General features: G+C 39.2%; 1 protein-coding gene across 2 annotated transcripts in view; it reads left to right on the top strand.

Annotated features, from left to right (window-relative positions):
• The window catches only part of RAB30 (RAB30, member RAS oncogene family), an 85,482-nt gene extending 74,906 nt beyond the window's left edge, over nt 1-10,576 (top strand). For both annotated transcript variants that reach the window (XM_063431263.1, XM_063431272.1), the window contains 3 exons: nt 4,028-4,111; nt 7,569-7,752; nt 9,694-10,576. In XM_063431263.1, coding sequence (XP_063287333.1) covers nt 4,028-4,111; nt 7,569-7,752; nt 9,694-9,944 — 519 coding nt within the window. In that variant the 3' untranslated portion in view covers nt 9,945-10,576. The remainder of the gene's footprint in view (nt 1-4,027; nt 4,112-7,568; nt 7,753-9,693) is intronic.
• The last annotated feature ends 16,582 nt before the right edge of the window (nt 10,577-27,158 follow it).

The following is a 27,158-nucleotide window of genomic DNA, read 5'->3' as shown; positions in this document are numbered from 1 at the left end:
CTTAGCCCTAATCACACTTCACTGCATGTGACCTACATAATCTCCCTACACATGTAAAGAGAGATTTGATGTTCCTTCAGAAAGTGTGGGAACCCTGTGAAACCTATTCCATGACCGGCTGAGTTGGAGGGGGAGACCGGAGTGGTGTGGTTTGGTTTGGGTGCCGCTGCCTCCCCCACTCCCCCTGTTGCCATCCGGCTCCTTTCCTTCCTCCTGAGATGGTGAGATCTATGGTTCAACCCCGCCGCTCTTCCACTCTTCCACTCTTCCTCCAAGTGTCGACCCGACTCTTTCCTTATCTTGCTTCTTTTTCTATTCTACTCTTTGCTTTACTTTACTATTCTGTTTCCTCCTCATCTCTCTTCTTTGTTCTCCTGATTGTATATATATATATATATATATATATATATATATATGTTCTCAGGCGCCCCTGCTGGCTGCCACACGTTTCTCAGGCTCCTGACCTCTCCAGGAATTATCTTCATTTTAACCTCCTTACACTCATAATTCATCATAAATATTTCATGGACCAATATTTACTCCACATATCACTCAACTGGACTCACCAAAATTGAGCGGATGGCATTACTAAACTGAGATACACAACGGATTGAAACATACTTCCACTGGACCATCTTGCTACCAGGAAGAGATACCTTCAGCAGAACACCACATACAAGGTATCCCTTCAAAAATCAAAAGCTTTTTTTAACTACTTCACTGCTGGGGGAATGATCACCGTCCCTCATATCTGTATTCCCTAAAACCCCAAAAAGCGGTCGCTGCACTCAGTCCCTCGCTAGGGGTTACCCTAAAATCACTTGGCATCTTCAAAGGGACTGATAGGGGCTGTCGTGGAGGAAAATCAAAACTTAAAGTTCAATCTCCTGACACTATCACAGCTGCTCCACCACGGTGTCTATCTGCAAGCCCAATTAAAGTGATTCAGAAGCCACAAAAACCACACTATCAAATCAAGGAAACCTCTTTGTGTGATTCCCATTAGAAGACACACTGTTTCCAAAGAACAGAGCAAAAAACTCAGAATCCCAAGACTGTCCTATCATATCAATCCTGTGCAATGCCAGATCAATTAGGAACAAAGCAGCTATTTTTGCTGACCTTATTAAAACATGCAAATTAGCGTGCATTACAGAATCATGGCTAGATGAAAATGCGGGGCCTATTGTAGAGGCAGCTTTTGCAGGCAATTACAGAGTGTTCTACCGCCCGAGACAAGATTGCAAGGGAGGTGGAGTTATGTGGCGCAGGACACATGATCCAGATGATAAAGCTGCTTTTAACAAACATCTAAATGAATATCAATTCAAGATAACTCAAAAGAAATCTTCATTTTTATCACACAAAATTGCTCTTTCCCACAATAGACCCAGGCAACTGTTTCGCACAGTAGAAAGGGTCTGCAAGCCAGCATGTATGCATATCCCCACCAACGTTTCTCAGGATAAGTGTGAAGCATTTGCGATCTTCCTCAGAGAAAAGATTTCCTCAAATCGAGTCTCTATCACAGCAGGCCAAACAGTTACATACCAGAACCACTACAATGGAATGCCAGATTGCCCCAGTTTATGGTCCACTTTTACAAATGTGTATATAAAGGAAGTTAAAAGAACCATGCAAAAGTTACTCGCTACTACGTGTGACTTAGTACCTGCTCCAACTCAGCTTTTATCTGCATGCATTGAAACAAGTGCAGTGTCCACTGAAAACTGGAGACTTCCCAGATCCTCTAAAATAAGCTGTGGTAAAGCCACTCCTAAAGAAACCTTTTAGACCCAGACTGCATGGCTAATTACAAACCAGTACCCAACCTTCCATTTCTGGGGAAAATAATTGAAAAAGTAGTGGCAACTAAACTGGAGGCCTATTTATCAAGCTTGAACATCGTTGATCTTTTCCATTCAGGTTTCAGATGCCGCCACAACACTGAAACAGCGCTAGTCCGAGTGCTAAATGATCTCCTTATGCCGAGAGACAAAGGTGATTACTCCATCCTAATCCTGTTGGATCTCTCAGCTACATTTGACACTACTGACCATAGGATTTTAATAGAGCGCTTGCAGCACATCTGTGATCTAGGAGGCACAGTCCTTAACTGGTTTAAATTTTTCCTCACTGGTAGATCACAGAGAGTAACATCAGGATCAAGCTCATCGGCACCAACAGAACTGGCCTGCGGAGTTCCACAAGGATCCATCCTGTCTCCCATGCTATTCGCAATTTACTTGCTACCACTGGGGGACATCATTAGGCGACATGGCCTAAGGTATCATTGTTAAGCTGATGACACACAGCTCTACTTCTCCTTTGCTCCAGATACCACAGACCCAACATGCCGCATCAACAGTTGCTTAGCAGACCTCACAGAATGGATGAATGCTAGTTTGCTTAAAGTGAACTCGGACAAAACAGAGTTACTCTTGGTGAGGGGACCCCGGGCAAAAAAATATCCCATGATCACCCAACTGGCCTGGAGCTTGGAGGCTCTGAAATCATTAGTTCATCAAAGGTACGAAACCTCGGAGTGCTGACTGACTCTGGACTATCATTTAAACAGCAGACTATCATTTAAATAGCAGATTTCCTACTTTCATCTGAAAAACAAAGCCAGGATACAACACCTAATTCCACCGGATGATATGCCAACATTAATCCATGCATTTGTATCATCTTCGCTGCAATGTACTTTACTTGGGCCTCCTAGAAAAGGAACTCCATCGCCTTCAGACTGTACAAAATGCAGCAGCCAGACTACTAACCAATGAAACTTGCTCCTGCCACATAACACCCGTTCTCCACTTGCTGCATTGGCTTCCAAAAAAATGGCAAACATATTTTAAAATTGGCCTGCTAACCTTCAAAGCCTTAAACAGTCAAGGCCCACAGTACCTGAAAGAGCACCCGACACCCTACATTCCATCCCATTCACTTCGGTCAGCCAGCAAATCCCTCCTGTCAGTGCCAACAATAAAGACAGACTCAGGTTCCAGGGCATTCAGCCATGCTGGCCCTACCTTCTGGAACTCTTCATCGTGTGCAATCAGAGAGGAACCATCCTTACAGACTTTTAAAAAAAAAAGCTAAAGACCCACCTCTTCCATCAGGCATTCAGTCCGCTCAGCTGACCTTCAGAAACCCCTAACTTTTATGTCTTTATGTTTGTATATTTGTAAAGTGCTTTGAGTCTCACAGGGAGAAAAGCACTATAAAATTTGCTTAGAATTTTATATATATATATATATATATATATATATATACACACACCCTTGGATGGTGGGTCAAAGTACAGTTTACTCTCATTACCCGACAGTTGATATTGAGCTTTCACTTGTATGTCTCTATGCTTTTCTTTACTCACCAACGGATTAAGATTTAGCCTAAAATTTACTATGTTGACCTACAGCAGGCAGACCTTCATGCTCCTCTGTTTAACATTGTTACTTTTCAAAGACCACCGTAGGCTTTGTTTTTTTACAGTAAACGAATATTGTTTTATTTCGTGATCTGATACCTTATAACGTGTATGTATTTTGTGCTTCTGTCATCTGTCTATCTGGGTGTTTTTGAAGTTTTTTTTGGTGCTACCCACCACCTTAGAGTAAATAAAGAATGATATAAAATAGAGATCTAATGTTTAGACTTCCTTTAATGCATAGTCTGTTTAATCTAGAATGTCTTTTATACCCCGGAGGAGTGCCCTGTGTGTGATCTAGGTTTAATTACCAAAACAGGAGTTGAGAACTTTTAAAGTAAACAAACTGTGCTGTAAAATCTGACTAAAAATGAAACCATTTTTTTTTTAATGCGGGCTGTGTGAGTCACAGACAGGAAGGGTGTGGCTAGGGCTGTGTAAACAGAAACAAAAGTGACTTAACTCCTAAATGGCAGAAAATTGAGCAGTGAGACTGCAGGGGCATGATCTATATACTAAAACTGCTTAATTAAGCTAATGTTGTTATGGTGCTTAGAATATCCTTTAATTAATTATCCACTTTCTCTCTTTCAGGGCCTCTTTCCTCCAGGGCAAGGAGCAACTATAGGGGTAGATTTTATGATAAAAACTGTGGAAATAAAAGGAGAAAAAATAAAGGTCAGTAAAGGTTTTAATTATATATTTCAACTTGTTAACACATCCTTACGTGTTTTTTTACATAGGCATGATTAAGTGTGGTCATACACACAAACGTTTTAGGTATTTGTTTGTATTTTCCAGCTCCCCCTCTCCCTATGATCGTATGTTTGTGATTTTAAATATGTTTTAATTAATGTGATATTTTAAGTGAAGCCAGGTCACTGGATGAATTTCGAATTCAATTTTGGACCTAAGTAACTCCTGTCTGTCATTTTCCAACCCTCCTAATCTTATTTATTTCTTTAATATTGTAGTGCTGCCCAATGCCAGGGATGAATGAGCGCCCCTGGCATTAATTAGAGATCACATTTGCCATCATTATTATGCCAGGCAGCTGGGCGCTCATTCAGTTATGTTTAAGGACGTGGGGACCTTTGTTATTGTGGTGACATCAACCAACCGGCAGTGTATAAAAAATAAAAGTGGGACTGTGCAAAAAACTGCATATTTTTGAGATCATGGGTGCAGTGTGAAAGATGCCAACTCAGCTTGTGTTGGCACTTTGTGTTTAAATCTACCAACTACAAATATATAGCTGTTGCGAATCAGCTGCGCATGACATAGCTCCAGTACAACAGTATCTTTTACAAGTCTGCAAACACTATACATGCAGTGTTCCCTCTAAGTTACGAACGATGAATGCTACCTCTCCCAACCTTGCTTGTGACTGTGGGCATGCTGGGGTTATGCTTTCAACATGCACACATCCCAATCACACATATATTTTACATTTTACATTTTAGCACTTGCTTCCTTCAAATAGAAGTGTAGTGTTACTTTAAGGTGGCTTGTGATGTGATTGTGCTTTGAAGATACCTTGATTCATAGCCACGCTTTGAAGATATGGTCTACATGCTGTTAGTGTAACTCACTTTATATGTCAGCACCCCAGAAAGGATCGTTGTCTGACTCATTACTTATGAATCATGCTTTGTAAACCATTTTTTGTCAAGGTTTCACATCATCTGGTGTTTTTGTCTGTACTGTTTAATCCTCTAACAATGATGCTGTGCTTTTGATAACAAAATGTACGTACAATATAGTCCTGAAAGAATTCAGTTGTTTTGCTCCTTGAGTTTGAATCTACAAATCACTCGAGATCCCGAAACTTTGAAGGGATGCCAGCTGGGTTGTGTTATTACAGCTACCCTTTGGTTAGAAGTCTTTATTTGTGTTGAAAGACCAGATTTTAAGAAAACCTCAGAACACAATGTAACTGAAAGGATTTTTTTTTTTATTAAGCATTAATTGTGAAACGTGTTTTTAAAATTCTTAACCCAAGTTATTTCTTAAAGTCTTTGTGTAGACAGAATTAGCAAATTAAATTTGGTGAAAAAAAAAACAGATTTCTTGAATGAAAGGGTTACTTCAATTATCATGACCACTTCAGTGATTTGACGTGGTCATAGTGGTAGGAGACTGTATTTGCATTTTTGCTTGAAATGCTGAACATAAAGAGATATTTGCAATTACATCCCTGGCAAATGTGAATTATCAAATTCTGATTATTATTCTGTGCAAAATTATCAATTCTGTGCAAAATTTCTGTCCGTCAGATGTAACCAGCTTCTGTAACTAGCCTGCAAGGGGAAGCACTGTTCTCTCCTTCCTCTCTTTGTGTTCTCCTTCTGCCTCCCTCCCACCTCCTTTCATTGCTGCTTAGTTGTTATATTTTTAGGAAAAATGCCCATCCTTTTCCCTCCCTCGCGTATGTGCTCTCAGCCAGCAAAACGGTCCAATCAAAAGTGTCTTTTTTAAAAGGATTTAATTGGCCCACGTGAGGGCTGGGATAACATCTGACGTAGGAGTGGAGGTCAGCACCGGGAACTTTTTACGGTTCTGGATTTCAAGATTTGCAAGTTTTACATTGTTATTTGCAGGTTATAAGAGGTGCCGGGGCTTATTAGTAATGTACAATAGGACACTCTAGTTTTAATAAAGGGATTTGTTAAAAAGGGTTTGAGTAACCCTTTTAGTGTTCTGTTTAGTGTACCTCATTAACTATCTATCGGAAGTGTGTATCAATTTTTTTGTTCAACATTTTGGACTGGCCATCGGGCAAAAATCCGCTGTGCCACGATGGCCATGGACGGAAGCCATCAGAGGAGCTCAGAGAATCTCCCCTATCTGCCCATAAAGGGCTGGTCTTATCCAAGCACAGGCCTTGCTGTGTGTCATGATGGGACTATGATTCTTCCATAGAGATTGTATTCAATGTTTCTCTATGGCCAACCGTTACGGCACTGCGAATGCCCACACAACTTCACAATATGTTATAGTATGAGAATTGGGAAGTAAGACTTCTTTCATATCCAGAGGGCCTGGAGGCATCGCTTGAAGCCGTTCTTCAAAGCCTTCAAAATAGTTTAATATTGTTTTTTGGGATGGGGGAAGGGGCATGACAGCAAGCACTAACAACTTCATCGTATTAAGGTTGTTATAAAGTGCCCACAGTATCCCTTTAAGCTTAGAGTCCCTACTTTTCTTATGTATTTTATGAAAACTACAGCACAGAAGAAAAAAATAAAAAACGATTCTGACAATGGGGAGCTATAGCTTAAATAAAGTTTATTTTTGGTGATCCACTTTAAATATCTATGACCGCACTACCTCAAGCTTCAAGATGTGTAGATCCCACTGGTAGGAGCCATGTTGTCCAGTTGCCATAAATAATTATTTTTTAGTTAATTCATCAGCACAAAGTTGGTTTGAATTAGGTTGTAGGGCCTAACTAAAACCAGCTTACAATAGAATTGTTGTAAATGTGTCCTTAAATGAACACTATAGAGTCAAAAACACAAACATGTACCCCTGACCCTATAGTGTTAATACCACCATCTAGCCCCCCCCCCCCCCCCAACAGCCTCCCTCTCGTCTCCTTAAATCTAGTAAAATCTGCTGCCTCTGCCCCTGATCTGCCTGCTTGGCAGACATCACCAGAAGTGATTCTGTGAGCCAATCACAATGCTTTCCCATAGGATTGGCTGAGACTGTCAAGGAGGCAGATCAGGGGCAGAGCCAGCACAAACCAAACACAGTCCTGGCCAATCAGCATCTCCTCAGAGAGATGCATTGAATCAATGCACCTCTATGAGGAAAGTTTAGTGTCTGCATGCAGAGGGAGGAGATACTGAATGGCAGTGCTGCAAGCACCTCTAGCAGCCATCTGAGGAGTGGCCAGTGCAGTTATCACTAGGCTGTAATGTAAACACTGCATTTAAACACTGTGTAAACACTGTGTTTACTGCAAAAAGCCTGAAGGGACTGATTCTACTTACCAGAACAAATATAATAAGCTGTAGTTATTCTGGTAATTAAGTGTCCCTTTAAGTAAAACCCCTTGTGTGGGTCTGAGGCAAATATAATATGTTACAATATTAATAACAAACCTCTTTCGCCTTGTTGTGTGAAACAGCTCCAGATCTGGGATACGGCAGGTCAGGAGAGATTTCGTTCAATTACCCAGAGCTACTACCGAAGTGCCAACGCATTAATCCTGACCTATGACATTACCTGCGAGGAATCATTTCGGTGCCTTCCAGAGTGGCTTCGAGAGATAGAACAATATGCTAACAATGAGGTTATCACTGTGCTTGTGGGTGAGTACTACAGAGATTTACATTGATAAAATATTTTACATCCAATTTTTGTTGCATTTTATTTTTAAAACAATGTGCTACAATGAATCTCTTTTTCAGGTCTTCACCAGGCGCCGATCCGCCACTAGTAAGAAAGTGCCACAATTAGAGAGTGGCTGGGACATCCCAGCCAATCCTTGATCTCTCATATTTTTCAGTGGGAGAAGCATGGCGAGAGAGCAGTCATACGCGTAGGGATTCCCCTGTACAGATACTTGGCTGATGCTTGTGCCGTATAGCAATTTCAATAATATATTTAATAAAATGTTAAAATGTCTCCTATTAATCTCCATAGGGAAACGCTGGGCATGTATCAAAAAAGAATTAACAAAAGCACATTTTACGCTAAAGTAACAAAGAAATAGAAGGCCAGCTGTTTTGATCTGAATTGTATTTATTACTTGTCACTTTTCTATAATTCAGTGAACAATTTGTCAGGATGCTTCCATTGACTGAAAGAGGTTAAAGTTCTACATTATGTTTTTTTTTTTCTATATGAAAATAAATAAATAAATAAAAAAAGCTAACGGACGTTTTAAAGAGAGCACCAGGTTTTCTATTTGAAAAATAGTACTATCTATTTTTATTATTATTACTATTTATTGTATACTTTAAAAAAATGTTTGCCATACAATAATATTGTAAAGCACTGCAAAATAAATTGGCGTAATATAAATGCCAATAATAATTGGAATCTAACAAATAATATATTAATAATAATAATAATAATAATTCAATTAAATAATAAACTTAAAAATAATGGGAGAGATGGCTAAGGGCAGGGATGGGACAGTCAGAGGAGACATTTAATATTTAGTAATAAACAGAACAAGTGGCATTATCAGGAGTTCAGTAAGAGCATTTGGCTTGAAAAATGTAGAATGAAGTAGACGGTTGGTACTAGCCTCATTGTAGGGGGCAGATGTATGCATTTGTTACCTGCACCTCCATGCTTGAAAGACTGTTCTGGCACCTAAATGGATCAAATTAATTGCTGCATGGAGACACTGAACCAGGGCCGGTGCAAGGATTTTTGCCGCCTTAGGCAACAAAATTAGTTGCTGCCCCCCCCCATGTAGTGACATCACAATGTCCTACCCACATGATTCGCCCATGTTATGACATCACATATGCCCCATCCCTGAGGGACTGCTCCTACAGCTGTCTGGGCGACTGGCCAGTATTAATGCTCTTTGTTGTGTCTGCCTGGGCAGCTCATTTGCCCAGACTCCAGTTAAGCCACCATATGCTGGACCTGTGGGAAATGCAGCCCTTTCCGTCGCCAGGCAGTTCAATCACTCATTTTAGAGCAGGTGCGCCTCTGTCCTCAATTGATGCTGCTGCGGCACATGTAGAAGCGCCGCATAAAGTGGCGCCCCTACCAAATATGCGCCCTAGGCCGGCGCCTAATTCGCCTTTAGGTGACGCCAGCCTTGCACTGAACTTTCCCCATTAAGATGCATTGAGGAGATGCTGATTGTCAAATCCAATTCTGATGATCTCAGCCAAGGAGGTAGATTGGGGGAGCAGACAGCGTCCGGCAGACCTGTGCAACACTAGAATATAGTTTATTACCTTTTTAAGTGGACAAAAAGGGTCCAAGAAGCTAAACTATGTTTTTAACACTACAGGGTCAGGAATACACATTTGTGTTCCTGAACCTATAGTGTTATTTTAAGTTTATGCCCAGATAATGAACGGATTAGTTTGTATAAAAGTTGTACACCAATATTAGTGAAGAAATGGAGAGCAATTTTGATCATTTTTTGTGCAGATATTGTGATGGAAGATCCTATAAGACAGAGCTTTCTGGACATCACTGCAGGATTTTTCAATAATTAATATCTCCGACAAGACCGTTTTTTTCCAAACAATCTAATCTTGAAACTTTATTTCCCACAGGTAATAAAATTGACCTAGCGGAAAGAAGAGAAGTCTCACAGCAAAGGGCAGAAGAATTTGCAGAGACCCAAAATATGTATTATCTGGAAACATCTGCCAAAGAGTCCGATAATGTCGAAAAGCTCTTCTTGGACTTGGCATGCCGTCTGATCAGCGAAGCGCGGCAAAACGCGCTTGTGAACAATGTAGACTCTTCGTTGCCCGGAGAAGGGAGAAACATCAGTTATTTGAACTGCTGTAATTTCAATTAGTATCTGGCACAGCTGAAAAAAAACAAAGAAAAGAATATGAAACACTCAGAATGGGCTGAGATCTCTTGTCTCCTGCAGGATGTCCCTGTCATTTTAACCTCCTGATCCCAGCTCCGGATCAGATTAAGCATGGAGGACCGCATGCTTTTTATTCTGCAGGTCACCATAGCAAGACGGCGTACAGTTGATGGAGAATAATATTTTAATTTGCTTCTTGGCGGACAAGGGTGCGTCCACTGTGTGTGGGACAACAAAAAAAGTTACTTAGAGCTAAGCTCTGTATGGATATTATTAGATGGTGAACACCTGTTTAGGGTGATTTTTTTTAAAATAAATAGAAACACATTTTCAAGGACAAAGAAATAAAAAAAAAAAAAGGCTGTATGTTTACCGAATGTGAGATACAAACATATAATCTACATCTCTTTCTTTCCGTTTGTTTTGAGGGTGGGGGAGGGGTTATGTTAGATCTTGGGAATGTTAGTATTTAGATTTTTTTTCCCCCCATTGATTCCAACTGCACATAACGCTTTGGCTCAGTGTAGCATTAATCCCTAGCATGCCAGAAGGGTGACACGTATCGCACATGTGGGCATTGCTTGCTGTTCTGGCACCTAAATGGATACAATGGATTGCTGCTTATTGGTATGTCTTTGTGCTCTCCAATGAGACCAGTAGAATAGCAGTTCATAAATGGCTCTGATACCCTGGATATATTCTGCACTGCATCCTAAAAAAAATATCTAATCTAACTAAATAAAATAGTTTTAGTGCATCCATTTCACAAATCAAGAGTCACACATCATTCTGCATACTGGTATTACTTCCCCATTCCACATACTAAGTGTCATCCGCTAATCATTTTACATATTAAGGTCATCCCTCAGCTACATACTGTGGCAATTCCAGCATAAATTTTTTTTAATTAACCATCTCACATACTAAGAGTTAGCAGTCATAACCTTCTTACATGCCCAACGTTTTCATCCGTCCTAAATACATTCCCAGAGTCATCATTCTTCCTACAAAACCAGAGCTATCCCCATTGTTCATACTAAGAGACATAGTTACATAGCTGAAAAGAGACTTGCGTCCATCAAGTTCAGCCTTCCTCACATATGTTTTTGCTGTTGATCCAAAAGAAGGCAAAAAACCCAGTCTGAAGCGCTTCCAATTTTGCAACAAACTAGGAATCCCACATCCTACATACCTAAAGTCACATGTAATCACTTATTTTGCGTAGAGTGAACACTCACTGTGAATACAAGGGGGATCACCCATCTCACATACCCAGAGTCCTCTCTCATCCAGCATGCACAAAGATATCCCCATCAACATATAAAAACACACATTGTATCATTGATACCCATTATCACCACTCATCCTACATAGCAAGAGTCATATCTCCTACTACATGCAGAGTCTTCGCTCATTCTATATCTGCATGGTAACTCTCTAATTTTATTTCTTATTTACCACTTGCCTGCTTGCTCAGCCAATGCCTTTCCTTCATATTCAGTTGCTGGCACTTCCTATGTTCCAGATTAAAATCCCCCTCCTGCATACCTAGACCCCATACCTAGACCCTACCAATGGTCAATGTCAACTCACTTCCCGTGTACCTACACCCTACTTCCTATGTTCCAAGTAATTTCACTGCCATGTACCTAGACTTTACTTCCTATGTTCCAAGTAATTTCACTGCCATTGTACTTATACCCTACTTCCTTTAATCCTTATTGTTTCCTGTTTACCTAGACCACACTTTCTATGTCTCGGGTAATTTTGCTTCCTATGTACCTAGACCTTTCTTCCTATGTTCCAGGTAATTTTATTTCCTGTGTATATAAACCTCCCTTCCTATGTTCCAGGTCAATTCTCTTCCTGTCTACCTAGTCTTCACTTTCTTTGTTCAAAGTTGATCCTACGTGTGTTGGATAATCTCCTTACTTAACTATTAGCCAGTTCCTTTGTCACATTGCACAGCTGTTAGTGCACTGGCCAACTCACCACTGGGATCTCTCCCACCCAAAACTTTCCTCTCAGAAAGCTTTCTTTGTATCTTAAAAAGTCAATTGATAGTGAGATCCCAGTAGAGCTGCCGAATTCAAACATAAACCCACATGCACACTCAATAAATGCCCAGTAATTAAGCATAGTACATCGAGCCATTAGTAACAGTAACCTAATAGCATGCTTGTTAAGGCTGACACAAGGGAAGTGGAATTAAAGTGCTGTTTTTTTTGCTTTGTCAGGACTATAACATGTCTGAGAGAGAACTTAAAATGTATAGTTTTTCAAGTGTGAATATGTAATGTCAAGCCATCATGTCTATTTATATACAGAATTGTTCTTACTACGTCCAGCAATGAAGCAGATCTCTATTAGAAGGGCACTATAATTTAGAAGGTTACATAATCATTCAGTTCATCATTAATGATAATATAGATTTTCCTTGGTCACACTGATATTTAGACTAATGTAATGTATTTAATAAATATATTAATAACAGAACAAGTGAAAATGCGAGAAAACCACAGCCCAATAGTTATATATACAGTATGTGTTGATAAATATTGACAACGTGGAGTGCAGGTCAGGAGGACAGTAACTTAGTTGCACCACATGTATCCCTTTTGCAGTCTTTTCAGACATTCATACAGATTTAACCAGTAGCTATGGGCCTGGCTCTGCAGAGGCGGGACCCAAAAATGCAGCCTGGGACATCCTCCCCCTAGGATGTGAAACGGAGGAAAAAGTTATTTTTGTTGAAAATCACATCTTCCCCACATGCTCTGACCTCAGGATGCAGTCTCACTGAGGTGTTGTAAAGAAGCTAAAACCCCCGTGAATATTCAACAGACTTGTGTGTTGACGCAGTTGTAGTCAAGCATTGCAGAGAGTCTGTCTGCTATTGGCTACACACAGTTCTACCAGTATTCTTATATGCTTATGACTCATATTGTTTTGTTGCACTCACAGCGCCATTCTAGAACTTACTTTGACATGCAAATAATACCAGAATGCTTTGCATTGATGTACTAGCACAGTTCATTTAAGCGTGACATCCCTTTACGTTACCATTTTCTAACTGAATTTAACCTCTGTGATTATATTCCGTGATATTTTTGGTTTCTAGCAGACCCCAGACCCTAAAACAGCCATCAGACCCCTTAATGGACCAAGATGCCAACGGACTTCAGTGTAATTATTGAAACCATTCCATTGAATGTATACAACACGTTATACCTGCTCTACTTGTAAATCCATTCCGATATATAGTTATATATTATTTTTTCTCAGTTTATTCCTGAAGTTGCCAAATAGGTAACCGTCATCTTTGTAAAGTTATAGTTCTGAGGGGCATTTTTTTGTTACCTCCGAATCCAGACAATTATTATTATTATTATTATTGTCATTTATATAGCGTTACATTTTTCCCAATTAGGATTTAGGAACTGCCATTATTATTTTCAGTTATTGATAGAAAATTGACTATTTGGGGTGAATAACGTGAACCAAGGATTAAGTGAAATTGCATCCTTTTGGGTTTTTAATATTTGCTTTTCTTTATGCCAACATTTTTTGTCATTGCCACATCTTTCAGCCTCGTACATTGCTGCTGCCTTGAAAGGTTTATTCTGCCCCTGAGAATTTTTTTTTTTTTTTTTCTCAACAAGTGCAATGCAGATGGTTGCATGAGGTGTCCGTTTATAAAACTGGAAATTCAGCTTCTAGGCCATTTGTAAATGGAAATTCACTGTGAAAGTATATATTTGTGCAGCCCATCCCTGTGATCAGGACTATGCTACAAGACAGGCTTCCCCAAACTCCGGCCCTCCAGATATTCCTGAACTACAACTCCCATGATCCTATGAATGAAATAGATAGGCTGAGACTCATGGGAGTTGTAGTTCAGCAACATCTGGAGGGCCGGAGTTTGGGGAAGTCTGCTATAAGACCTCTGATGCTTAACCTTCATCCCATGGCTGGAATTGTATTTAAATTTCACGATTATTGGTAATATAGACAGATAGTAAGTAGAAATACATATTGGGCTTCAATGATATATAAAAAAAAAAAAAAAAAGCATACCTGTATATTCAAATATTTTAAAGGGACAGTATCTTTTTTTCTCACTTTTTTTAAGTTTAAAGATAAAATATAATTCAGGTCAGGTCAAATTACTGAAGATTTCAGTTTGTATAAAATTTGTAAATTTCTGTGTCGTTTTCTTTACACGTTTTGTTTACAATTCTTTTTTTTGTGCTAAATGAAAACCTATTCGAATTGTACCTTACTTCTTTCCTGTTAAAAATAAAATGTCTGGACCTATTCAGATTTCTCCCTAAAAAAAAACATGACTGGGTGCGTCTAGAATGGAACCAAACTAAGTTACTTGTTTGCAGGAAGCAGTTATGCACGAGCGGTATAATGATGCAAATAGGAGTTGTGATGTCATAGCGAGCCATTCTGCTTCACTACAGGGAGGAGCACCCTCTAGTGGTCTATGCAAGTTAAAGCATGCACCCCTGATATTGTCGAAAGTTCAAACATTTATATTGGAAAACTCCCTATAAATTAAGCAAGTATGCAAGGAGGAACTAGTTTGCAAAGTAGCTGTTGCCTGGAAAAGACTTTGGTGACCCACACCTATAATGTGAACATTTTTAATAAACATATATTATAATTAACTAGTGAGCCAGCAGAAAGACAAAGAAATATAAATATAAGGAATCAGAGTACCAGCGACCCCCACTTAATAATAAAAAAATTAAAAAAATTACACTTCACAATGCTATGCAACATTAAAAATAAAATTCTAATGTGTGATAATGTCCCTTTAATTTCACTAAAGCCATAGGAATGTGTATAAGTTTCTGGAGCCGTGAAAATTATCTCCCCATTAAGTTTTGAGTAAAACGTGTAATGTTTTCATTGAAGAATAAGGGCGATATGTTATATTTTGCACCTTCAGCTAAATGTGATCAGTCTTTTTTTTCTACCATATAACCATATTTGTGACAAATTACACTGAGATTTTAGAAACCTCATTTTTCAGGATACCTTTGAGCACAGAAAAGTCCATTGTTCACATGCTTGAGACTTTGGGATTTATTTACTAAACCCAGGATCTGCACAAAATTGATCAAGGAATTGAAAATAACCAATGCCTGAGTCGCTAAATAGGGAAAGTCACACGTTCAGCTGTTTTTAGAGCTTGGCAAATTTAGCCTATATCTCTAATCTGTCGATTTTCCTCATTTTCCTGGTTAGTGAATGAAGCCTATTAGATAAATTCTACTTAAAGACTGACATGTGAAGAATAACACGTTAGAATTGAAAAGCAAGTCTGGAATCACCTGTTACAATATATAGCGCATGCAAAAGATCTATTTACTAAGCTACAAAGTTGTGGTGAGTTGAAGACTGACATGCAGAATTTTACCCAAAACATAATAAATAAATAAAATGAACTCTCAGAAGGCGAATTACCAATGTGCTATTTGACCATAACGTTTGTGAGTTAGTTATGAACCCACCAAAATTCATTGTCTGCAGAATAGACCTCAACATTTTCTGTTTTGTTTGTCAATTAATTTGTATATCTATATTTTTTTTTTTTATCTACCTTTGGCCATTTCACATGCATTTCTGGGCTATTATACAATCTTCACTTTCCATAAATTTTAACGCTATATTTTTTAATTTTGTTTGATAGCAGGAGGCATTAAAAAAAATATATAAAAAGTATCCTTTAAAATGTAAGAATTCAGTTTATCACGAAAATGTAAAAGTCTGTATAATCCAGGGTCTTATTTGCCGTTTTATTTAAATAGTTTACGTGTGTAAAGGTAACATACAAAATGCAACGGATTCTGAACATAGGAACATGTTATAAACTATTCTATATAATTTCACATTAAGAATGTATCTGGTATGTGTTAGTTTATTCTTTTTTTTGCTGTAATACTTAGATGCTTTGAAACACAGTTGTCCTTTTTTTTATATAAATATTAAAAAAACAAAATCACAATGAAATTTGTGACTACTAACTAATTTTGTGGATGTTTTTTTGTGTCCTAATATTATAGCAGGAAGCAGGGCCGGACTGGGAAAAAAATTCGGCCCGGGCATTTTTCAATCAGAGCGGCCCCATAAGAAGGGGGTGGGGCCAGAGAGGGTGTGTTTTGTCATCACTAATGACAAGCACGCCCCCTCTCAAAGTGAGCATGTTGGTTCAATGGGCAGAGCCCCGCTGAAGAGCTCTGGCATTAGAAAAAGGCCCTGAATTTGTTCTGCGCAGCGCAAGCAAATTTAATAACATGCTTGCGCTGTGTTTGCTTTTAAATTGTCTCTGGTGTCTCCAAAAGTGGGATACCTTAGGACAAAAGGGCCAGGAAAGTGTATGGTGCATGTGTTTGGAGCCTGCTTGAGGGATTGCGAGTGTGTAGAGTGAGCCGATTGTGGTGTGGTATTATGTATATAGGTCAATTTCATTTGGGTTTGTGGTGTAATATGTGTGGCTAGGGGCTGTAGAGAGTGTGTGTAAAGGGGGCATAGTGTTATAGGGGATGTAGCGAGTGTGTGTATACGGGCTGTAGTGTGTGTGTGTGTGTATAGGTGACGTAGTGTGTGTAGGGGTTGTAGAGAGGGTGTGTTTAGAGAATGCTGTGTGTGTTTGCTGACAAGGAATGCAGTGTGTGTGTGTGTAGGAGATCTAGTGTGTAAAGGACCCAGAGTGTGTATAGGAGATTGTGTGTTTGTGTGTATAGAAGATTAAGAGTGTATATAGGGTAAGGGATCTAGCGTGTATCTGGAGCGTAATGTGTGTAGTGGTGCAGTGTGAGGGGTGCTGTAGTATGTGTGTATATGTATATATATATATATATAGATATATATATTTGTGCGTATTGTATGTGTGAGGGGCGCAGTGTGTGTGTGTGTATGTAAGAGGGGTGCTGTGTGTGAGGGTGTTTTTATCTGCCGTCACATTCTAGGTTTCTAATTTTCTTTGTTAACTCACTGAGGGTTACTTAATATATTTTATATATATATATATTTATATATATGTGTGTGTAAGCGAGGGTGCTGTGTGTCTGGGTGCGCTGTGTGTGTCTGGGGGCACGCTATGTGTGTCTGGGGGTGCTGTGTGTGTCTGGGGGTTGTGTGTGTGTGTGTGTGTGTGAGAATGTATTTTTTATTTAAACTAAAATATATATTTTTTTATTAATAATAAAAAAAAAAGTTATATCCCCCCCTCCCTTCTTACCTTTAGCCTGGGAGGGGGAGCCGTTCTGCCTGGGAGGGCGACCATGCTGCCTTCCCTGGTGGTCCAGTGGTGAGAGTGAACTCTAACCTGCAGGCTAGAGTTCACTCTCACGAGATCTGAGCGTTGCCGTGGTAACCGCGGCAACGCTCAGACCTCGCGAGAGGACCTGGCGGAGCTGCTGGATAGAGCTCCGCCGGTCCCCTCTCCCACCCTCCCTCCCTCCCCAGCCGGCTGCCGCATCTCAGTGTCTCTGGGCCGGTGAGGGAGATCTTTGTGATCTCCCCTGCCAGCCTCGGCCCCACGGCCATCGCGGCCCACCGGGCATTTGCCCGGTGTGCCCGATGGCCAGTCCAGGCCTGGCAGGAAGGCAAAGTGCTCCATGGCACGACGTGTGAAACTTTCGTTTGACCATAAGCAAATCGATTCGATCATATTAAAATAATTTGAATCCACATTCGAACGAAATCAAATCGATTCATTTACGGATGAACCGGATTTAGGCACAAGTCTAGTAAATTTATTTTCCGCAACTTGCAGTACTACATAAGGTTCGACATTCAGTTAGTTAAATGCGTCCCTTTACCTTCTGATATCCATTTAAATTAGTACAAGTCTACGTATATTTGATTATTCAGATGTGCTGGTGTACTAAAGTATTCTGAAACTAAAGTATTTAAAGTGACCCTGACATGCAAAACATGTATTTGAAGTGTCCCCATGCTTTCAATCTGATATCGCTTTAAATTTGTGCTAGAACTATGTCTATTCAGATGGTGAGACGTTGATGGGATTATCTGTGTATAAAAAGTATTTAATCCCTTAAGGACAAAACTTCTGGAATAAAAGGGAATCATGACATGTCACACAGGTCATGTGTCCTTAAGGGGTTAAAGGGACATTTACATGCAACATTTTACGTCTATACACAGCGCTAGTCTAACGATTTGCAATGAGTAAAAGTGGAGTTATTTAGATTATAAATTACTAATTTGGGGGTTAGTTATGGGTAGAAGACATGACTCTCTAGTGTACCTCGAAAACGACTTAGGTCAAAACTTTGCCTTTCAGTTTTTATAGTTAATAAAAAAAAACCTCAGTCTAATATAGCTTTTATGGAGTTTTGATAATTTAATTGAAATGGAAGTAAGTTGCTCTGTCTGCTAACCATATTTTTTCTCTCTGTCTAATTGAGAGTAGACTGCTTTGCATATGTCTGGTGTGGGAGGCCATCTTGAAATAAGAATATGTTGGCTTTAGAATAGTATATAATTCAATAAATGCATGTGATGTCTAACCAGCACGATGTATAGATATCGCGCATTCCAAAATTAAATTGACTCTCTGGCGTCCACATGTTAAGATAATCACAGAGACACTTTCATCTCCTGACCGTTCTCAATGCAGTTACTTCGTTTTTGTCAAGAAAAACAGCTGTCTCTTATTATTTAATTAAAGAAAATCATCCACAAAAACACAAAACCTCCAATCAAACCCTTATTTTGTGTATACTTAGTGGTACTGGCCAGGGCCCCCTGAGGACCTTCTGGTATAAGGGCAAGTACATAAAATTCCAGTTTAATTTGTGAAGATATTTGATGGAAACATGTTTGTCAGTAAGGATGTATATTGGATAAAAGATAGAAGTCATGCATGTGCTGGTGTTTAAGGGGCTTATTTTGTTTTACATGTAATCTGTTTTACAGATAATAGATGGATCTCACTGGGCAATACTAAGATATGCTGGATATATCCACAGCAAAAGATTTACTGTTTTACTAATCAATCTACCACGATTTGCTTGTTCCTGATCAATATCCTCTGTAGAATCTAATTTGAAATGTTATTGAACCTGTGCGCTCTCTCTCACACACACACACAAAGGACTCATAAATACAAAATAGATTTAATTACAAATATATCTGTGCCCATGAATAATCGAACAAATTAATGAAAGATATATAAATTGAATGATCCACTGATACAAGGTAGCTTGACATAATATTGGTGGATTCATTTACAAATTGCACAGAAATTGCCCAGAAATAAGATGTGTTAGATGGATTAGGATATATATAGGATCAATTAATGTCTGTTGATTAAAATGTAATGTTGTTAGAATATTAAAATCTGCTTCCATAAGCCACACCCCCTTAATGAGTGACATCACAGGAGGAAGTTAAAGCTTTCTCTCTGCCAATCCAAATATTTGCCCTCTATGCAAACTATCAAATACCCTGAACAAAGGACAATAAAGAACTCTTTATTGTCTGTACCTATTTTAGATGTTTGAAATATCATTCAAGGGTATTATTAGCTAGTTCTGTATTGTAGAGACAGTATAAAAAGCAAGGTAACAGGCAAATCATCCATTTTACCAATATGGCAGTGTGTCTAATACTATTTGGAGGAAATAAAAACAGGTTTTCTACAATCTAATAAGTCATATCTGATGGTAAATGTTGGTAACTTCATCATCGAGTTCTTTATTATTTTAGCCAGATGATGGTATTATAGGAGAGCGATTTTTGTGTTTCCAACGGCTCATATTTAATTATTCCACTCATCCTGATACCAGTCACCTGAGAAGTGACACAGATCTCTCTGTCCCTTCAACTAGTCTATACAGAATGTGGGAAACATTATGTTAAGTAATTTGTTGCATTGGGCAATTTATAGATACAAAAAAAAAAAAGCTAAATAAAATTTCGGTTTTGTTGGCTGCATCATATAATGTTTACTTTATATCGTGGGCAAATTTAGCACTTTGAGGTTTCTACACTAAAACATATATTCCCAAAATGTCATGATTCGTTTGTAGCGCAAATCAAATGACAATAGATTAAATGATAACACAGCCACCGTCTATACTCTTACGTCAGTCTGACTCACACTGTCTGAAGGTCAGCTGGGAAATAACGCACATGATCATCTAGTCAAATGATCTACCTCACTCACAGACGCACATTGGGAGACAACGCTGTAATACTAACTTCACTCTGTTTGGCGTCAGCAGCATTAAAATGACTATTGATGCAGGGCTCAGGTGGACTGTATGCACAGTGAAAACTGAAACTATGCACAACTGGCATCAAATTGTCCTTCGACGGCAAGATGCAACAAGATACTTCCCTGCCCATATTGGTTATTAAAAATAAATGAATCAGTGATGACCAATCCATTAGTTATTTATTTTAGTACAGTGAAGAAATAAACTGAATGAGACTCGGTTGCTGGGATGCACTGCAGGTGGGAGTTATGGATGCATAATGGGGACCGCCTTTTTTCCTGATCAAACGAGAGCCAGAAAAAAATAATTTAAAAAAGTCTTGCATATATTGCTGACAAGTCGGGAAAGGCTAGTTATTATTAAATATGATTTATTTATCCTTTATCCCATTTAAGATAACATGTCAAACTTTTATTACTGCTTGCTTTCATATACCATATCTATATATATATATATATATATATATACTCGAGTATAAGTCGAGTTTTTCAGCACATTTTTGTGCTGAAAAACCCCAACTCGACTTATACGCGAGTCAATGTCTGTATTATGGCAGGAAGCTGTTACTTACCTCTCCTGCAGCTCCTGTCAGCTCCCTTCTCCTCCGCGCCGGTCCGGTCAGCTCCCTCTGCAAGTCCCAGTGTAAGTCTCGCGAGAGCCACGTCAGAGCGCGGCCGCGAGACTTACACTGTGAGCTGACAGGGGAGCTGACCGGTCCGGCGCGGAGGAGGAGGGAGCTGCAGGAGAGGTAAGAAAATGCTTCCTGCCAGCCCCTCTCCACTGAACTGCCAATGCCACTGGACCTCCAGGGAGTGAGAGCCCCCCTCCCTGCCATGTATCAAGCAGGGAGGGGGGACAAAGAAAAAAAAATATAAATAATAAAATATTAATAATAATAAAAATAATAATAATAAAATAAAAAAAATATATTAATATAACAAAAATAATAATATTAAAATTATAATTAATAAAAAATAATAATAAAAATGCCCACCCCCCACCAAGGCTCTGCATCACACACACACACACACACACTGTAAATAAATATTCAATTAATATAATTTTTTTAGGATCTAATTTTATTTAGAAACTTACCAGTAGCTGCTGCATTTCCCACCCTAGTCTTATACTTGAGTCAATAAGTTTTCCCAGTTTTTCGGGTAAAATTAGGGGCCTCGGCCTATATTCGGGTGGCTTATACTCGAGTATATACGGTACTACCAACATTGTCCACACAGCGAATATATATATACACACACCCAATGTCAAGCAACTGCAAGACAAAACTACAGTGACAGAAAAGGTTTCTCGTATTGTCCCACTACGTCAGGACGCATCAAGTACGAGTCCAAAAAGGACTCATTCATTTAAAGGGACACTAGCAGAGTTATTCACGAACGTGAGAATTCAAAGTGAATTTTAAATTTAAGGTCAGAGTAGCCGAATTGAAAGCGTAGCTGACTTAGAGAAGTTTTCCAGTTCGGCTATTTGATCTTAAATTTGAAATTCATCTTTAATAGTCACTTTGGTGAATAACTCTGTTAGTATCTAAATTACTTCATTATAGTTAAGTAATTTGGGGACATAGAGAATGCCCCTCCAGCCTTGCAGATGAGAACAGAGATAAATAGCACGATTTACATGCTGCAATATCCACACATCCAGGTTCTAGACTCGCAGGCATGGCAACCTTTAGCACTCCAGATGTTTTGGAGTACACCTCCCATGATGCTTTGCCAGCATTCTGGGTGTAAGAGCATTATGGGGGATGTAGTCCACAACATCTCGAGTGCCAAAGGTAATCTATTGGAGTTCAGCATCAGCATACAAAGTATACTGTCACCAGGCACTGTGTGATTCCAATGCTTCTATATGAGAGAAGCACTGGATTGGTGCATTGCAGCATGTCCTGTGTGTCGTCAATGCTTCTGTGTGAGAAACCTGTGATAGAAGACAGATCATCGAGCCTGATCACCTGACTAGAGGAGGATCAAGCAGCAGTGAGAAGGCTGTCCATGTGCTGGAATAAAAGTTAGTCTTTACATTTTAAAATTTAATTTTCATGAAAAAAAAAAAAAAAACAGGACCCGATAATCTAAAGCATTACACAAACACATTTTGTGAAAATAAATAAATATATATATATAGATAGATAATTCAATATATTTCACTACAATGTAACTATAAGGAGTGCAGGACTGTGTAGAGCTGATGGTGATAAACATTCCATGCCGGAATAATGTCTGAAGACCAGATTATGATGACAGCAAGGAATGAATTGAGCACATAAAGGGATTAATGCCACGTGAGCTCTGTCATCGTAAATCTTTGCATTGTGTAAACCGCATACGTGATATGATGGAATTTTAAAGGCTGTCCTGCAGTTGTTTGAATATATTTAAAAAAAAACAAAAAACTGCTTTAATATATTCATACTTACTGTAGATCTCATTGTTCTTGTACCATTTATATTTTCTCTCAATCAAAAATTCTGAACCAGCTATACCAATAGATAAATTCACAAAATGAGCATACCCTAGGACAGGCAACCTTCGGCATTCTAAATGTTGTGTACAATAATAATGCTGGCAAAGTATTGGGGGAGATGTAGTCCACAACCCCTGTAGTGCTGAAAGTTGCCTATAGCTGCCCTGGGGTTACCAAATTCACCATGATTTTCTGGGCACATATAACTCTATCCTGCAGTAATTACGACTAATATGCTCGAAGAGTGGAAATCCAATTTTCATAGAAACATAGAATGTGACGGCAGATAAGAACCATTCGGCCCATCTAGTCTTCCTAATTTTCTAAATACGTTCATTAGTCCCTGGCCTTATCTTATATCTAGGTTAGCCTTATGCCTATCCCACGCATGCTTAAGCTCTTTTACTGTGTTAACCTCTACCACTTCAACTGGAAGGCTATTCCATGCATCCACTACCCTTTCAGTAAAGTAATACTTCCTGATATTATGTTTAAACCTTTGTCCCTCTAATTTAAAACTATGTCCTCATTATTTTTAAACCTTTGCCCCATCCAATTTAAGACTATGTCCTCTTGTTGTGGTAGTTTTTCTTCTTTTAAATATAGTCTCCCCCTTTACTGTGTTGATTCCCTTTATGTATTTAAATGTTTCTATCATATCCCCCCTGCCTTGTCTTTCCTCCAAGCTATACATGTTAAGATCCTTTAACCTTTCCTGGTAAGTTTTATCCTGCAATCCATGAACCAGTTTAGTAGCCCTTCTCTGAACTCTCTCTAAGGTATCAATATCCTTCTGGAGATACGGTCTCCAGTACTGCGTACAATACTCCAAGTCAGGTCTCGCCAGTGTTCTGTACAATGGCATTAGCACTTCCCTCTTTCTACTGCTAATACCTCTCCCTATACAACCAAGCATTCTGCTAGCATTTCCTGCTGCTCTATTACATTGTCTGCCTTCCTTTAAGTCATCAGAAATAATCACCCCTAAATCCCTTTCCTCAGATGTTGAGGTTAGGACTCTATCAAATATTCTGTACTCTGCTCTTGGGTTTTTATGTCCAAGATGCATTATCTTGCACTTATCCACATTAAATGTCAGTTGCCACAACTCTGACCATTTTTCTAGTTTACCTAAATAATTTTCCATTTGACTTATCCCTCCTGGAACATCAACCCTGTTACATATCTTAGTATCATCAGCAAAAAGACATACCTTACCATCAACACCTTATGCAATATCACTAATAAAAAACATTAAAAAGAATGGGTCCAAGTACAGATCCCTGAGGTACACCACTGGTGACAAGCCCAAGCTTCGAATATACTCCATTGTCTACAACCCTCTGTTGCCTGTCACTCAGCCACTGCCTAACCCATTCAATAACATGGAATCCAATATCAATATCGAGTGGGGATTGTAAAGAGCTGGCTTTGATGAACATTTTTCTCTAGTGCAGAATATGAATGTCATATTCTGCACAACAGCTCTTTTATTTTATCTTTCTATTGTATGGCCCATCACCATGAAGATGCTATTAGTGACAAGAATTCATGGATCTGATAACCGTAAATTTTCACATAACTTAGAGTTCTCCCTATTAATAGGAGTGTATGCAGAAAAGGTTTCCTGGGCAAAAGAGGATAGTTTTAATCATGTGGGTGGATGTCCAAAAATCAGCAGGTATTGCAGCTTAAAAGGGTGGGGGAATGTCAGTTTGGGACAGAGTAGTTGAAGCTCAGCATCCTAAAAAGAGACACTCCATGCACCATAACCACTACAAATCACTGTGGTGGTTATAGTGCCATTTTTGAATGGTTTGACTTCTTACCGGGGGTTCACCAGCAACCAATCCCCACCTCTAATACCAACACAAGTGAGACAGAATTTCCTAAGCAGGAACCTTTATTAGGTCTACTGAGCTAAGCCCTGCAGTGCCAGGGTCAGATTATTGGCGGAGAGCATCAGCTCATCAGTTGCATCTTGACTAAACTGTTTATAAAACTCCAATCCAAGCAGTGGTTTCACAATAATTTATTAGCTGTTTGTTAAACAGTTATTTCTGTAATGCAAACACAATATTTTATCCTACCACGGATGAGGAGTATCTAGAGTACAGGATTGTTACAAATAATTTTTTTCTTGCAGATCACCAACAATATAAGTAACTAATAAATCTTACAGTGTGTTTTAGGTAATTTAATTATGTTTTATTTATTTTGCCTAGAAGGGAGATAAACAGCCCCTAGTTGTTAAAGGTACCCAAATTAAGACAAAACAAAAAGGTAAAGTGCAGAAACCCATGATAATTCATTAGCAGGGCAGAAACCCGTAATAATTCATTAGCAGGGCAGAAACCCGTAATAATTTATTAGCAGGGCAGAAACCCGTAATAATTCATTAGCAGGGCAGTGCCAATGCAGTAAACATTTTTCAACCATTAGCCGATGTGTTTACTGTCCAGTAAGGTGCAAAAATCATGCGATAAAGACTGTGGTATTTCTGAGTAGACTGCTGGCCCAATGGGAAGTTCATGTGGACCATGCCATTAGTATTCGCATGAAATGTTCATAACTAAACAATCTTAGTGCGGCAGATCGTACCGTAATGATACGAAGTCCAGGACAACCTACTATACTTAATGCTTCACTAAAGAACAGGCAAGGTCGCTTTGCAGTAAGAAAACCTACAGCATTCTTCACAAAATAAATTCAAGAAACCAAGTACTAAAACATCTTGGACAGTGTTTTAAGCAAAATGCAAATATGTCCGTAAATTGTCTGTTACTTAGAGAGCCAGAGGCATATTCGACTTTTCGGGTTATTCACTGAAGTGAGAACTCAAAGTGAATTTCAAATATAAGATTGCAATAGCCAAACTGGAAAAATTCTTATGTTTTTAGGTCGGATACTCTGGCCTTTACTTTACATTTTCACTTCAGCGAAAAACCCTCTTTGTGTAATTTACCCCATTGTCTACGTCTAATCAGGTTGGGGTACTAGATAAGCGGACACATCAGGTTGGATTTGTCCAATACAGTTTGTAATGGATTATAAAGCAAAACCAATATAACATTAAAGTGGAAAATATAGACGATACACACGTTTGAAATTCCAGGCTGACTGGGATTTGCAATGAGTTCTTACCAAACGAGGAAGTATCTGATGCTTACTATACTTTTTGTAGCAATGCTGAACTATGCCATAATCAGTGGTTTATGGCAATGCAGTGGCTTTTGGGCGTTATAGTTCAATTACCAGCTTTCTGCTGTACAAAGGTGTCAGCTGAACTAAAACTCCCAGAAATCAGTCTTTGGTGCATCTGGCTTTGGCCGGACTGGAAGTCTGTTGGTAATAGTGGCAGTTACCTGGTCACTCAGTCTTAATACTGCAAATCATTCTACATTTGTGGAACATTTTTTTTTTTACCATAACTGTTAGGAAGTCCATTGATCTTGGAGCTTAAGACATTTTAAAGGAGCAATCCACTCACCAAAACAACTTAATGTAAATTAAGTTATTATTGTGCCAGGAGGCCCCGAGTGCACTCTTGCCTTAAAGGCATACTATAGTGCTAGGAATACAAATCTGTATTCCTTAATAAAAACTTTTAACCCTTAACCTATTCCAGAGCGATGTCCCTATGCTCTGGGTCGTCAATCCGCCTCCACCGACGTCTTTCCTATGGGGATTTAACCAACGCTGGATCTATTCAGGCAAAGCATGAGGACGTCCAGTGTCAGACGACCTAAAGCCTGGTAATATCTGTCTTAGTGTTGCAATGTAAACACTGCAGTTTCTCTAAAACTTCAACATTGCAGGACTAAGTGTGACAGGGACACAGCAACCAGACCACTTCAATGAGCTGAAGCTGGGTGCCAATAGTGTCTCTTTAAGGGGTTAAACTGTTCTCGAGCCCCAAAGTGAGCCTCCAGCGCAGATCCTCAGGTGCCCCAGGCAGCACCCGGCTTCTGAATCTCAGTTTCAGGAAGCAGAGTTCTGCCAAACAGAGGCACTGCTGATTGGCTGAGAACGGTCAGTTGACATTAACAGCCAATCAGTGACTTCCCATTTATAAAACTGGCTTGAAAAGAAAAATATATTTTTCAAGCCAGTTTTATGAATGGAGAGTTATTGGGGTACCAATCAGCGCTGGCCCTGCCAGACGGCACTCCATGCTTCCTGAAACTGATATTCAGAAGCCGCCTAGGAGACCTGAGGATTGGCACTAGATGCTTACTTTGGGTTTAAACCGGTCGAGCACCATAACAACTTAATCTAGATGAAGTTGCTATGGTGCCTAATTTGTCCATTTAAAATCTGTACATATTTAATAATTATATATTATAAAGAATACTCTAAGTACCAAAACAACTTTGTTAAAATATTGTGGAAGGAGGTCCCCTGTCCCACTCTTCTAGAGATGTATGAAGACAGCAAAGTGTACAAG

Source organism: Pelobates fuscus, chromosome 1 (assembly GCF_036172605.1).
Source record: "Pelobates fuscus isolate aPelFus1 chromosome 1, aPelFus1.pri, whole genome shotgun sequence".
NCBI lineage: Eukaryota > Metazoa > Chordata > Amphibia > Anura > Pelobatidae > Pelobates > Pelobates fuscus.
The sequence above is the reverse complement of the archived record's forward strand: the minus strand, read 5'-3'. Positions and strand labels throughout refer to the sequence as shown.